The 16,053-nt window shown below is 35.6% G+C and overlaps 1 protein-coding gene across 10 annotated transcripts in view; it reads right to left on the bottom strand.

Annotated features, from left to right (window-relative positions):
* Nucleotides 1-16,053, bottom strand: part of LOC150104251 (uncharacterized) — a 1,804,220-nt gene that overhangs the window by 1,385,016 nt on the left and 403,151 nt on the right. For all 10 annotated transcript variants that reach the window (XM_090396244.1, XM_090396248.1, XM_090396245.1 and 7 more), the window contains exon 4: nucleotides 14,747-14,944. In XM_090396244.1, coding sequence (XP_090252370.1) covers nucleotides 14,747-14,944 — 198 coding nt within the window. The remainder of the gene's footprint in view (nucleotides 1-14,746; nucleotides 14,945-16,053) is intronic.

The raw sequence follows: 16,053 nt of genomic DNA, 5'->3' as shown, positions 1-16,053 counted from the left end.
TACCATTTGGCTGAGAGTTTGTTGCTAGTCAAATCAAATGATCATAAATTTTTATAAATTTATTTCGTTTCAAACCTACATGAATAAGCAGCTTTCCATTGTAGACAAATCACAGGGTTGAACTCAGAAATTTTATTTGATTTACAAAGAATGTTAGATCAGCATAATATATATATATATATATACAAAGTTTTAAACCAGCTATAGAGAATGCTAACAATGTGCAAGAACCATGACTGGCCATACATGCAAACTGAGCACTGACAGGATATCATGCAGGCAGATATGCCAACAGCTAATGAAGTAGCAATTGTCGTTATTGGCCAAAATTTTAACCACAGAGACAAATATCACATGGTCGCAACGATATACTGAAATGGATATGTGAAACACATAGAGCCTATGATGAACTCCAGTATACACTTTTATTTGGCAGAGAGGATAGATATTGCATTGATTTACCACAAATGAATCCAGGAAGTGGAGAACCTACAAGAAGAAAAACTGCTTCAGTAATGAATTTTTATGCGTATTGCATGATGGTGCAGATGGAAAATTTAAGTCTACCAGATAGATACGGTAAACTCATCATCAATGCTGGGTTGACATATGTGCTAAAACTGAGTCCGAGCATCTCACATAGATACATTTAAACTAAGGCAGACTTGAGGTAAAAAATTACATACATTTCCACGATGCATTGCACATTGATGAAAATGCTTCAAATATTGGCCAAATTCAAATATTGCCTTCTTCTTTTGTGGGAAGCTGCCATTATTTACACAAAAAGACTCAGATTCAATGGCCAATATTAGAGCATATGGTGACACTGACCTTTTCATTACCTTTACGTGCAACAGTAATTGGCCAGAGATTGGCCAGGTGGAAAATTTGACACCTGGTTTTTCACAGCAAGCTGAAGAAATTGATGAATCTCATCACAAAGCACAGGATTTTTGGAGTGTGGAGGTGCTATATATATTCAGTAGCATAGTAAAAAAGGGGATTGCCACATGCTCACATACTGATTTGGCTTGAAGATAAAATCAGGAGTCATGATATCTATTCCATTATAAGTGCTGAGATACCTTCTCCTGAATGTCACAAAGAGCTGTTTGATATCATAACAAAATATATGGTGCACAGTCCATGCAGACCTGTTGATCCAAACTCATTGTGCATTAAGTCAGGAAAGTGCACAAAGAGATATCCAAGATCATTTATCAATGAAACTGAAACAGGCAATGATGGATATCCACAATATCGTTGACATGCTCCTTAAGATGGTAGCTGAATTGCTACCATACATAATAGTCAAGGAACTTTTGAAACTAATAATTGCCATATGGTGCTTTATAATGTGGTTTTGTTGAGAACCTTTAATGTACACATAAATGCTGAAATTTGAAGTTCCATCAAATATGTATGTAAGTATATCAAAGGGTTCAGACCAAGCTACATTTTGTTTGCAAAAAGAACGTAGCAACATAGATCTATATCAAACTGGTTGATGCATAAGATTTTATCTTTTGATATTCATGAGCACCATCCAACCATAGTTCATCTCAAAAATGGTCAAAGACTATACTTCGCAGAAAGCAACACCTTAAGCATAGTGATGGACACAACATTAACAACCTTTTTTAAGCTATGCATCGAAGATAATTTTGTCTATAACTGACCAATAACCTGGATACTACACCTGGCATCAAATCAAATTTCAATGAAGAAGATGGGATACTAATGTGGACCGTTATCCTGGCGTAAAAAAGAGCAATGCTCTATGTCATGTTTATAGTGTACATCCCAATAATGCAGAATGATTTTATTTATGAATACCCATAAATGTTGGATGCATGTGAAAGGACATCCAACATGCAGGGATGCGCATGTTGGCTTTGAATTTGATAGAAGATGATTCTCATTGGTCCGATTGTCTCGGCAATGCAATAAAAACTCACCGTCATCTTTGTGCCTTTTGTTCACTGTAATGTTGTTTCACAGCAACATAACTGACCTTCTATCACTATGGTCAACTTACAGATATCATTTTTCAGAAGATATCTTACACCAAGAATGTTCTACTCATTCTCAGGCTCAGTTTAATGATGCAATATATAATGGGCATTACTGAGACTTGAGTCAATTCTTAAGTCAATAAATGAGAAAAGTGATAAAAATTTCGGTCTTCCAATAGCGAACAATCCTTTGCCTCTGGATACAGATTTAATCTAGGAAACTTTATATAATTTCAATGAACTTTGGAATTTATTAAGTCAGTGAACAATCGCTAACTTCAGATCAAGCTGAAGTTTTTCACAATGTTTTAACGAACTGTGAAAATCAATCAAGTATACAACCAAGGAAACTGTTTTTCTTGGATGTTACAGGTGGTACTGGAAAAACATTTTTACTAAATATGTTATTAGCCAAGTTGAGAAGCCAAGGTAAAATTGCTCTGGCTGCGATATCCTCAGATATAGCAACCCATAAAACATCTGTTCAAGCAGTTGACAGAACACTGAGGGATATCAGATCAGATGATCGAAGAATGGTTGAATAACTATTTTATTTGCTGGTGAGCCTGCCTTCAGAAATTGTCACTATGGCATGATATAGAGAAGTTTTCTCTCAAAACCAATATGTCTATTCACCTACAAGGAGACTCTAATGCACATTCTTTCTCCAAATTGTTAAAAATTGGCAATGGTGAAGTATAGTACAGACAGAAAAATTATATTAACACACCTTAATATTGGGAAAATAGTCCAAACTACAGATGAACTGTTGTGCATATCTACCCATCCACTGAGAACATAACAGAAAAGTCACCGTCTTGCTTTAGGGAGAGAGCTATCCTCGCACCTCGAAATGACACTGTGTCAATAATGAACAAGTAGGTTCTTAATAGGATTAATGGATCTGTTAGTGTTTATATATCAGTAGATACTTCTGTGGATGAAGATGATGCAGTTAATTTTCCCATGGAATTTTTAAATTCGCTTAACCCACCTGGATTTCCTGGTCATGAAATTAAATTGAAAATAGGTGTTCCTATTATTCGAATCCCACTGTGGGCATGGATGTTTGTGATTGTCTGTGAAAATACTAGTGGTGATTTGGTAGGTGACGTTGGTGTAGATGATGGAGGTAGGTTGCAGGTGGTGGTGACAGAGAGTTGTAGAGTAGGTGCCCTCCCTCTACGAGTCTTTGGACTCCCCAGAGGTGTTACGTAATAATAATAATAATACTTATGTTGCTCTGAAATCTGCATTTTTGTTGAGGATGATGAAACTTCTAATGTTGTTTACAAAAAAGTGTTATAATGCTCATAATTCTACACTATGATGAAAGCATCAGCACTATTGTGTCGGAAAACGTGCCGATTCACTTTTAATGAGTCATCCCATTTCCGACCCAACATAAGGTAACGTTAAAAACCATGGATATGGACATGCTTATGCCTCCAGAAGAAGATGTGCCTTTTGGTAACTCAGAACTGTGTCTAACCATTTTTTTAATGGATATTAAGTGATTTTTGAGAAATCCATAATTTAAATAGATAATGTTTGTGGATTATTTAACAAAGGAAAATTATGTATAAATGCTGAATGTATATAAGATGATATATGTATTGAGCCATGTCAAAAACAGCTCGGAGTTGCGGTGACCAATCGGCTGCCGCTATGTGCATGACATAGTCACCAAGAGCTCACATTAACTATATAGGTTTCGGCACGTAACTCAAGCTCTTTCTTATTTTTCTGTTCCTGGTTCCTAATCCAAGTGCTGGATAGCTGTGAAGCTTGCCGCCGTACCCAGCAACATTCTCCCGTGCTGTGCGTGCCGTGTCGACCATACCCACAACTGAGGAATGCAGCCAGAGTTCCAGAAAAGAGCCGTTGGTTAGCCATGCCAACGTATAAATCAGTGAAGAGGTGAACCTTTTTGAAAAGAATAGAAGTATGTCACAGACGGCATAAGAAATATACGGTGAGGAAACCCGGAAGTCTAATTAAGGAAGTCCCAACAACTACCAGAAAAGCAAGAATGGTAAGGTGCAAGTTTTCGTATTAAAATTGAATAATAACCAAAGAGGGTATAGGAACCAGAGGATTAAGGAGCTCCATATAGTCAACTTCAACTTTGTATTTAAAGAACTGTATTCTTTTGGACATTTCTGTCTACGTCTAAAGAGCAAGTGACACCCTAAGCTTAAGCTGAGCTGGGAACCAAGGCTTCGGACTGTTTATGTTGGAAGAAACATTTATATCATTGTGTTAAATTTAAATTTGAATATTAACTGAATTTTGGGGGAGGATAAAGCCTGAGCATGAGAGAACACTGTCCCATGTGAATTTTTGCAAGACGGAGTACATCTGATATGCTCCATATTAGGATTGCAGAATGTATCTATGTATATGTGTTATTCCTATATATAGGAACTGAGCAACTCTGTAGGAATTAACCAAGCCTAAACGTAATTACACAAAGAAAAGTATGAGATCGCTAGAATAAGACTTTAGAGTAAACCTTTTGGATATGTTAATTTAAGAATGGGGGGAAGTTCAGGCTCTTTAGAATTGAAATTTCTAACTAAAGTGTATATATGTATTTGTCTAAATAAATGTATTTCTTTAATTCAAACCTCATGAGTCTGTCATTGTTCTGAGAATTGAGTTACCACTTGTTAAATTTCGGACCATGCATAAGTAATAGGGGAATCTATTAGCAATTAAGAAAGGGGGACCACAGTAGTTTTAAATTGTGTGTCAGAATTCAGTTGCCGGCTGGCACAGTCAACTTAAAAGAATATAAATTTGTCGGCAATGGAATAGCTGAGAATAAGTAAGATTAGTAAATAACATAACTAATAATAACAGGGCCAGTACGAAGACGTAACAGCACCAAATACTCGAGTAAATACCCTAAAGTGAACTACTGGCAGTATAAGTTCACCAGAGCAAAGCAGGAGGGCTCAGCTAGTAACTATATTTACCAAAAAATTGTTGGAATAAGTAAGACATGTTTACATATGGATGATATTCTGATAGGAATAGAGATAGACGGATATGATATTTTTCATGAGGATAGGCAAGGCAGAAAGGGAGGAGGAGTGTTGTTGATTGTAGCAGAGACATTATCCCTATCTAGTAAAAGTTTAAAGGAGCAAACAGTGATAGTGGGTTTGAAGCATTATAATGTAATGTGGAGATAAACAGAATGAAATATCTAGCTAAAGAACTGGTAATGTCAAGGGCAATGAGAATGGAATGTATAGGCAAATTTTAAATGTGATTTGAATGAAGGGTAAAAGCATCTGGATAAAAGGTGAATATTTTTTTTTTTTTTTAATATTTTTTTAGAGTCAACTACTTTAGGTGGTACATAACAGAGGGTACATGGGGATAAAGGGTCTTGGATGTGATTATCTCATTAGAGGATGCCATTGCAAATAAGGAGTTAATAGGATTAATGGATTAATAAGATAAGGAGTTACCAATACCAGTAGGAGAAAATTACCTTGGGTATTGGCCAGAAATATGAGGACTTCTCTAAGATAAGAATCTATGTGGAACTGTAAGGCTGGTGATTATGACAAGTTCAAGAGACAGCTTATAGCAATATCATGGAATTAAGAATGGAATGGAAAGGAGATCAATGCTGCTTTGGACATGTTCAGGAACTGTCTGGAAGAGGCAATGTGCAAATGCATTCCCAAGATAAGGAGGGTCAAATGAGTTAGGTGTGAAATGGATGAATGAAGAAGTGAAGCAGGCAAAAAGAAGGCATTATGCAGACAGCAAAAGATGAGTGGTAACAGTCAGCTGCACGAGTAGTATAATGAGCAAGCAAAAAAGGTAACTTGCTTGGTTGCTAAAGTGAAGTGAAGCATTAGCAGCAGTAGCTAATGTATTTCATCCTCTTGAAAGTAACATCATGCAGAACTTGAGAGCAGTGGCAAGGGAGGAGGAGCTATTGATAGTGAGAGAGAGCATCTGTTTGTCTGGAGTACCAGCAAAGGTGTTAGAGAAGCTAGTGAGGACCAGGATTCAGAATCAGGTTGAAAACAACATTCACTTTGATGGACAGCATGGGCTTGAATGGCAAGATTCAGTTGATTGCAGAAGATGTAAGTTGGGAAGGGCGGATGCTGTAGCCTTGCAAGTTGACTTCAATAGACTATGAATGGACATATGAATATGGGATTCCATTCAGTGTAGCAAAATGGTATACATATTATAAGAATGGTGAAGAAATTTTAGATGAGGTGGAGGAGATGAAAGATTTGGGCTGGCCACATATCGAAATGTGCAATCTGGAAGAAGAAGGCATTGTGGAGGTGGCACAAGATGAGTGGAGATAATTAATTACATGAGGAGTACAAAGTGCAAGCAAGGAAGATGACTGACTTGTTAATGTTAACAAAGGTGGGGTATGAACGGCAGTTAGCAAATGATGCTAAAAGAAATGCTAGGGAGCTTTTTCAATATGTGGCCGGCAGATAAGAATGATAATTTGGAAGAATGATAATTTGGAGGATAATTTGGTTAGTGATAATAGGAGAATGACAAAACAGTGAGAAGGATACAGTAGAGATGTTAAATGAACAGTTCGTTAAAATATTTCATCTTTGTGACTGTGACATAATACAGAACTTGAGAACAGTGGGAATGGGGGGGAGGAACTACTGATGGTGAGTGAGCAGGAGGTGGAATTGAGTAAACTTGATGTCAACAAGGCCATTGGACTTGATGGTACATCACTGTGTGTCTAGACTGACTGCTCCAAGAAGTTACCAATACCAACAGTTTTAACATACATTTTTAACAAAAGTCATAGATTAGCCCAGGTCCCAACAGAGTAGAAAGATGGGAAATTTGTTGCACTTCATAAAGGGGTGACATGACTAAGGCTAGACCAGTCTACTTGTCTGCAGTTGTGTTAAAGGTATGTTGGAGAAACTAGTGAAGAAAATGATTCTGAACTGGGTGGACGTCAGTAGAATTTTCTTGAATGGACAGCATGGGTTTGCTAAAGAAAGATTGTGTTTTAGCTCTACTTACTTATTATAAAAATGTGATGAATACATTGGACAAAGGGGATGTATATACAGTAAAATATTTAGATTTTGCAAAGGCTTTCGATAGATTATCATATGACAAACTAGTAGTTAAAATTGGAACAGATGGAGTTGGACAATAGTTTAGTGCATTGGTGTATAATAAAATTGCTTAATTTTATTATTTGATGAAATGAAATTGATAGTCATTATTCTTCACCCACCAATTTATTTAAATCATCCTTCAGGATATCTGCATTACTTTCATCAACCCTCATTATCCTCCTATATCACTGATATACAAACTAAAGAGTGGTGGCCCTAGTTCAGAACCCTGAAGTACTCCACTAGTCACCCTCATTCTCCCAGATTCCACTCCACCATATACTATTCTCTGGTGTCTGTCAGCCATCCCCCTATCCATACTATAGCTTCATATCTATTCCCATTTGCTCCAACTTTTGTAATAGTTTTTCATGTGATATTTTGTCAAATGCCTTTGCAAAGTCTATCAATATCAAGGTGTAGCAATTTCCTTTATCCAATTCTGCTGTGACTTTATTACAAATACATGCAATTTACAGACAAAAAATACTATTGTTGGTAATGATGGGCAGTAGATGGCCTTGATGGAGTAATGTCGTAGTAGGAGAAATAACCTCCCTACTGGCTGAAGTGGATGAAATAGCGAGACCAAATTGCACTTCTTGTCCATGTTATTCAATAGGTGTCACAGAATTGTATCCAGATTTAGTTGGACGTCTATTGACGTTATTGGCGGTTGGGGGGGGATGTATTTAGCAAAGTAGAGTACCCTCCCATGATGAATCCTTGGACTCCCCGGAGGGTGTCATGTAATAATAATAATAAAAGGTGAATAAATTACTAAGACAGGACCTACCTTTTGCAAGCCTGTGCTGACCCCCTATAGAATATCGTATCCTTATCCACCCATTGTTGGATTTTAACTTTAGCCAACGTTTCCAATATATTAACAACTACTCCTGTTATATTAATTAAGGTTCAGTTAGCTACTTCTGCTTGGAGCCTCCTTAATGTAATGGAACTATCTTATCCTCTTTCCGCTCCCTTGGAACATGGGTAGAACTAAAACTTAGATTGAAACACCTCAGAAGCACTGCCAATTCTCCTGTAAATTCATGTGGTATCTTATACTATTCATGCACTATCTTGGGGCAGTGCCATAGCACTGCTCAAGGGAAAAATGTCAGTAGCACATGGTAAGTGGTCATAGATTGTTTGAGTGAAGTAATATCAGACTGCATGCCCAACCCAAGGTGAGGAAGATAAACCAAGTGGGGATTAAGTGGATGATGTTTCTGTCATAATTACCTGATTTACAGTTCACATGAACCCTTTCTTCATAGAGAATGCCAAATATTTAATGAGTTCCCAAAACAAGACTGCATGGTTACTCTCTGCCAAATGGAGACAATGTGCCTATCTTGGTTATTGATATATTTGACGTTATTAACAGATCCAGCACTCTCAAACTTTAGTCTCCTCTATAACATATTGTTTCAGGTAATTATCTCTTAGCAACTGGGTAAAATCCACTTCCTGTCATGCCCCCTTTCTTCCATCCAATCCATGTGTTAAATTCTTCCTTAATAATTGTTCAGCCTGCACTCATTGTGTTAATCTGCCAATGCATGGCATCTACATCTTCCTATGGATCTCCTGGTCTATAGCAATATATTTTATCCTATTGGCCTCTGTCTCACACAAGTCTTAAATGAACCATCTCCCCCAAATCTTCATCCTTAATTTCTAATTTTGCTGGTTGTAGTTCTTCAGCTATCATCTGCAATACCCCATCTCCTGTCCTATTCTGTCTATCTTCCATGAGAATACAATGCCCTTTACATCCTATTCATGTAACTATATCATTTTCCATCAATCAGGTCTCATTGATGCCTATAATTTTTGGCCAAGCCGAGCTGATCAATGCCAAAAACTACTCTCCCTGATTATTGATACTTCTGGTATTCATGTACATGCATTTCAATCATTGGACCCACAGTTAACCTTGTGTAACGTCATTACCAATCCATTAGAATCTGAAACCTGTGAAATCACATTCAGCATTGCATAATAGTTTCTGTACACACACACACACACACAATCGTTTATCTTGTAGGTGGTCAGACATGCTTTAGTGCATCCCCACTAATATCAGTAGTTTCCCTGGTATTGCACGCAAAAACTCCCACTAAAAACACTTTCTCCTAACTGCTAACTCCAAAACCATTCAAATGTAGTCTATCAGGTATATATAGTCTATCAGGTATAAGTCCTTCCATCAAATTCACTCCATCCATTTATAAACTGCACACTATTCCTCCTGCACAATCATCTCGTTATGTTAAGCCATACACGAGAGGTTGGTTAATCAAGCTATTATACATTAGTACCATGTATGGGTAGTCGGTTGGGAAAGGAAAAAGTTGTTTACATTTGATTTAAAAGCCTGTATATTCTATTCCTTGGGAAATACATCAGGGATAAGACTGTTCCACAATACAGCAGTAGCACGGATGAAGGAGGAGGAAAAGAAACTTGTACTGTGGGTTTCGAGGTGCACTGTGAAGGGATGTTGGGCAGCAGCTGCATGTGTTCCAATGGACTTAGTACTGAGTGGGAGAATTAGTGATGATTTCAGATGAACATTTGCCATGGAAATATTTATAGAATACACATAATGCAGAAACCAAATGCCTGTGTAAAAGTGGGAGGAGTGAGTTAGTAAGAGACGGGTAATTAAAAAATCTAGATGCTCTCTTCTGTACTGAGTCAAGCATATTGAGGGAGCTCTTAGGGGACCCAGTTCAAATGTGAAAGAAGTATTCAATAGCTAGGCAGATTTCTGATTTGTATAAGATTAACCCCAGGTATAAGTTCACCCCAGGCATGGAGGATGTTATGGGCAGGTTCGGAGTTGATAACAGAAATGAAAGAGGTGAAAGAATATTAGAATTTTGTAAAGCAAATAATCTATTTATCTGTAACACCCTTTTTTTCCATAAACCTTCCCACAAATATACATGGACCTCACCAGATGGTGCAAAAAAGAACTGTATTGATTACATTCTAATCAAACGCAACTGGAAATCATCAGTGCAAAATGTTAGAACTTTAAAAACTCCAGACTTCGACACTGACCATGAACTGCTAGCAGCAAAAATTAAACTAAAATTCAAGTATCGTAAATCACGAGCTCCTATCAACAAAGTGGACCTGTCAAAACTGAAAGAGAAATCTATGCAAGATAATTATTAGACATTAATAGGAAATGAGTTTAGAAGATTATCCATGACAATATAGAAAATACATGGAATCAAGGTAAAAAAATTGTTACAAGTACTGCAAGAAATATACTTGGTACAACATCAAGACCAAATCACGAATGGATAACCCCTGAAATTCTAAATACTTCAGAAGAAAAAAGAGCAGCGAAGCATATATTAAATATAAAAAATACAGAAGAAAATAAACAACATTATAAGAATCTTAAAAACAAAATTGATAAAATGTGCATATCTGCCAAAAATAACTGGTTGGAGGAAAAAAGCAAAACTCTGCGAAGAAGCTAATAAAAGAAATTATAATAAAACGGTATACAAAATTATCAAAGAATTAACTAAGATCTATAAAGATAAACCATTAACAATGAAAGATAAAAACAATCTAGAAACTGGGTCAATACAAAATATTAAAATAATTTGGAAGGACTACTATCAAACATTATTTCAAAAAGAACAGGAGGAGGAGGAAAGTATAACAGAAAAGATGATATATGAAAAGGCAATACCCATAACCTCAGCAGAAATTATAAATGCAATAAACCAAATGAAACTTTCAAAAGCTACAGGTAAAGATGAAATATCTATAGAACTATGGAAATATAGTGGCAAGGAAGCCATTAATTTCTTAATGAATTTATTTAATTAAATTCTATATACTGGAGTAATTCCAATTGACTGGAAAACAGGAATTATTATACCAATTCACAAAAAAGGAGACAAAAGAATATGTGAAAATTATAGACCTTAAGTCATAGTTATAAACTATTCATTCGACTTATACAAAAGAGAACACAGGTGTTTACAGAAAAAATCATACAGGAAAACCAAGCAGGATTCAGGCCACATAGATCCACTATAGACCATATCTTCACCATTAATAATATAGCAGAAAAATATTGGGAAACAATCTGCCCATATACTGTTGTTTTATAGATTTTAAGCAAGCCTTTGATTCAGTTAATAGAAACAAATTGATTACTATCCTAAAAAACATAAAAATGGATTCTGATATTTTAACATTTATTATAAATTATTATGGAGACACCAAAGCTTTTGTTAAAACAAACAACATTAAAACCGAGAATTTCAGAGTCGAGAAAGATGTAATGCAGGGATGCCCTCTCTCACCTCAACTCTTTATCATCTTCCTAGAAGAAGTCTGTAAAACCATAGCTGATGAACCATGTGTAAAAATAAATGGCAACAACATTAATCACATAAAATACGTGTATGATATCATTATTTTAGTAGATTCTAAACCACAGCTAGAAAAAACTATTAATATTTTAAATCACTCTTGTAAAATTCATGATATGAAAATAAATCTTCATAAAACAAAAATAATGAAGATAGGTAGAGAAGAAAAAAATATTTCTATAAATCTTGAAAATCACCTGCTCGAACAAGTTAATAAATATGTTTATCTTGGCAGTCTTATATCTAGTAACCTCAACAATATGGAAACAGTAAAACACAGGCTAAACCTAGGTTGGACCAACATGAATAAACTAAACAAAATATGGAAAAATAAAAAAATCCCAATGAGTCTAAAATTAAAATTATATCAAACAATTACTATCCCAATGGCTACTTATGCTTCAGAAGCCTGGAGATTAACTCAAAAACCAATAAAGAAACTTCAAGCATTTGAAATGAAATGCCTCAGAAAAATTAATAACACCCACTGGATGCAACACAAGACTAATGATCAAGTCAGAACAGATTTAAACTTCCCAGATAATATAATAGACACAATCATTAAGCATCAACTGAGATGGTTTGTTCATATTCAGATAATGGCCCCCTCATAGACTCCCATATTTAGCTCTGAATGGATAGGAAGAAAAAGACCTAGAGGCAGACCAAGAAGTACTTGGATAAAGTTGCTGAAAGAACATCCACATCTACCCAGCTATAGAGTCATGATTGAGATGGCTAAAGATCGCGATAAGTGGAGAACCTTTCTTCTTAGTGGACTCAACCCGTTACCAATGGGATGACATGAGATGATGATGATGATGATGATAAGATTAACAGCTGTTCAGAGGTGAAGTAACATCTTGAGTGAAAGAGAAATCCTAGTTGTTTAGAAGCTGAGGATGCAATGGTTGTGATGTGTTTATGCCAAGAGAGGCTTGATGTCAAGGTGATTCCAAGAAGAGAAATTTCATCTTGTCTGGAAATTTGAGTGTTGTAAAAATAATACTGGGAGTAAATGGTTCTTTTTTGTGAAAAATAAGACAGAACTGGATTTTGCTATCATTGAAACTATGAAGTTATCTGAATCCCATTGCAGGATGGCTTGGAGATCAGAATTGAGAGCACTAAAGATCACAACAGATTACTCTACACAACTCACCTCAATCTGTAAGTTGCAGATGACAGCAATATGCTGTCATCTGCAAATCTGTGTATTGGGTTGGAGGTCAACTGAAGAAGGTCCTTGATATATAGAAGGAAGAGGGTTGGTGAGAGAACAGAACCTGGTGGAACTTAAGCATTAGTTGAATGGTTAAGTTGAGAATAAGTAACCATTCACCATCACACAGTGTGCATCCATACAGAAAACTGGCAAACCAACCGCAGAAGTTCTAGACAGACCAAATGATGCCTTTGTGTCAGACCTGGTCAAAAGCTTTGGAGATATCAAGTACAGTCACTTGAGATTCACCAAGCTTCTCCATGGTATTTGTCCAGATATGGATGCTTTTTTGTGTGTGAGTAGATCTCCTGTTGATGGGCAGTGACAAATCCATACTAGTGGTTGTTTATTAGCTGGGTGCCTTCGTGGTAGTGTAGGAATTGCAAACTGATGGTTCTCTCCATTACTTTAGATAGGACAGACTGAGGTGAGTGAGATAGGATAGTAGTGATTCTTCACCTGCTTGGGAATAGTTTGAATACAGACCAATTTCCAGGCTGTGGAATAGAATTCAGTGATTCACTGATTCATAAGCAATCATGGCCCTTCTTCTCAATTCTGTCTTATGATATTAAGGAAGAAGACTCACAATCTCTGCTTCCTTACTCTTCATTTTTACTTCTTTCATATCCTTTCTCATAGCATATTTCTCCCATTTCAAATCATATGAAATCATCAAAACAACTCTTTCACTTCTCCTAACTAACAGCTTCATTAACATCCTTAATCTTAGCACCTGAAATTTAATAGGCTCATTCTCAAAAGGAGTGAGAAAGAAGCTACATATGGACATCCACTGTAAGGTAAGCAATGACTGCACTCAGAAATGGAAGGACGGGTCTTCTGCAGATACCATACTGTTAGCAAAGCAAGCCTCGGGACCTAGTCCCTAAACCATTAACAATTCATGTAACACCATTGACCCTTGAAGCCATGACAGTTAGTCAAATGATTCTGTCTGGACTAATCAGGATGAGTGCTCATCCTGCTGAAGCAGAAGCCAAAGTTGTGCAAAACTACTAAGATTCCCACCCCTTGCGACACAGTAAACAGTGTTAGTGGTCTGGAGAAGAGAACCTGAAGAAGAAGACTGAAGAAGTAGACCTGAGAATATAGCAGAAAAGAATAGACAAAATGAAAAGGATTAGTACCATCAGTAATAGATCCTCCTCTACCATGAACAGGTGCTCCACATGGAAAGATTGCACCTTTTACATTTGTCACATATGCTAGACAATTTGTTCACAAGAAATCAGAATGAATGAACATAAAAATGTAGTGTGTGGGGAAGGGGGGAGAGGAGTTCTGGCTTAACCTTCAGAACTACAAAGAAGCAGCTAAGAAATTTGCTAGTAGAACAAGTACCGTATCCTATATCTAATAACTACATCACAAAGATTAAGATAAATTCCTAAATGAATTTCACCCCATACAAAGCAAAAGGAATCAAGACTTGCTACAAAATTTAGCAGATGGTAGATCAATTTAAAAAGCAGAGATGTGAAAAGTGATGTCAGAAAACTAACAATAATGCACATATTTAATATTCTGAACTCACATATATACTGTTTAGACAAATTATTATTAACAAGGCAGTAAACTTTGGAATGATGCAAAATCACTCTGTTCTAAATGTATTATTTATATACTTTATTTTTGTTAAAATAATTCAAAAATAATTAAATAGTTAAAATAATTTTTGTTAAAATAATCTTAACAAAGTAAACTAAAACTTGGTAAATTGAAATAAAAAATTAAATTCAAATGTATAACATATATACTTATAATTTATTCAGAAAGCTTAGAAGTTCTCTCTTTGACATCTAAGATTAATTTTACAGAAATATTTGTTTGGTTTATTTTAACGTAGCTAAGCTAAATAAATCTAATGTTCATATTTCTATTGCTAGTGAACTTGCTAATATATTTACTTACTTCTGTGGCCAAACTTTGATTTGCTCCATTAGCAAGAAGAAAATGGACAACATTATCATGATTTTCTTGAGCTGACATATAAAGAGGAGTAAAGCCATTCTGAGACTGAACATTGACATTGGCACCATTTTGAACGAGAATTTTGACAACTTCTTCTTGCCCAGCTAATGAGGATATATGAAGAGCAGTGTTTCCTTTCTGCAAAATATATACTATATTACATTAATTCAAAATTTGAATTAATCACACTAAACACAAAAACTGTAAACCTGTTACAAGATAATCGTTGGTAAGGGTTATATATTGGCTATTCATAACTATTTTTAAGGAAATTAACATAATTGTTAACTAAAATTGTTACAAGATAGTAATAATAATATGTATGTCTAAAAACTAATGATCTCTAGAGTTCAAGTGATCCGGGGAAGCCACATATCACCAACACTAGCTTGGATATCACCAACACTTTGTCTTGAATTACTCATATTACCTGTCCCACTACATCTAAAAGTAAGCCATTCCAATTGTGCACTGCTCTATGAGAGAAAAATGTAGCTCCCACCTCTTTCTTAACTGCACATTTATTCATAACTTCTGTGGATGCCCTCTCATCCTATACCTACCTTTAGAAAATGAAAACGTCCATCTACTGGTATCCTATTTGACACTTTCAAAAGTTTATAGGCATCTATCATATTAAATCTCTTTCTCCTGTTTGCTTAGTGTCTGCAGCCCACAAATTCTGAATCTCTTCTCATAATCTATATTACACAGTCTCAATGTCATCCACCTTCCTTTGCATCCTCTCCATTGTATCTGCATCACCTCGGAAAAAAGACCAAATATGCACAGAATAGTCTAGTTGAATTTATTTCAAAATTAGAATATTATGAGCAAGCATACTAAGAATAAAATATAAGAATGAAAAACTCACATAGAAAATCTTGATGTTTATTTGTAAAATTCTTGCCAATATTTCATAGTCATCTTCAGTACAAAAATGGAACATTAAACAATATCAGAAAATTCTTTTTAAAGAGCCACCTTAATAGCTAATGTAAGATATAAAACAGTTAATATTTTGCTAATTTAAAATTAAGTTATAAAAGATTCTTTTTAAAGAGCCACCTTAATAGCTAATGTAAGATATAAAACAGTTAATATTTTGCTAATTTAAAATTAAGTTATAAAAGATAAAAAGACTACTGAATCTATTTATGCTTGGACAATGGGGCAACATTTCACAAGCTTCTTTATGAAGACATTCCCATAAGAAATTGGCTTTTATGAAGGATTCTTTGTCTCAA

This window comes from Typopeltis vanoorti, chromosome 8 (genome assembly GCF_054136105.1).
Source record: "Typopeltis vanoorti isolate ZY-2024b chromosome 8, IOZ_Tvanoo_1.0, whole genome shotgun sequence".
In the NCBI taxonomy this organism is placed as follows: Eukaryota; Metazoa; Arthropoda; class Arachnida; order Uropygi; family Thelyphonidae; genus Typopeltis; species Typopeltis vanoorti.
The sequence above is the reverse complement of the archived record's forward strand: the minus strand, read 5'-3'. Positions and strand labels throughout refer to the sequence as shown.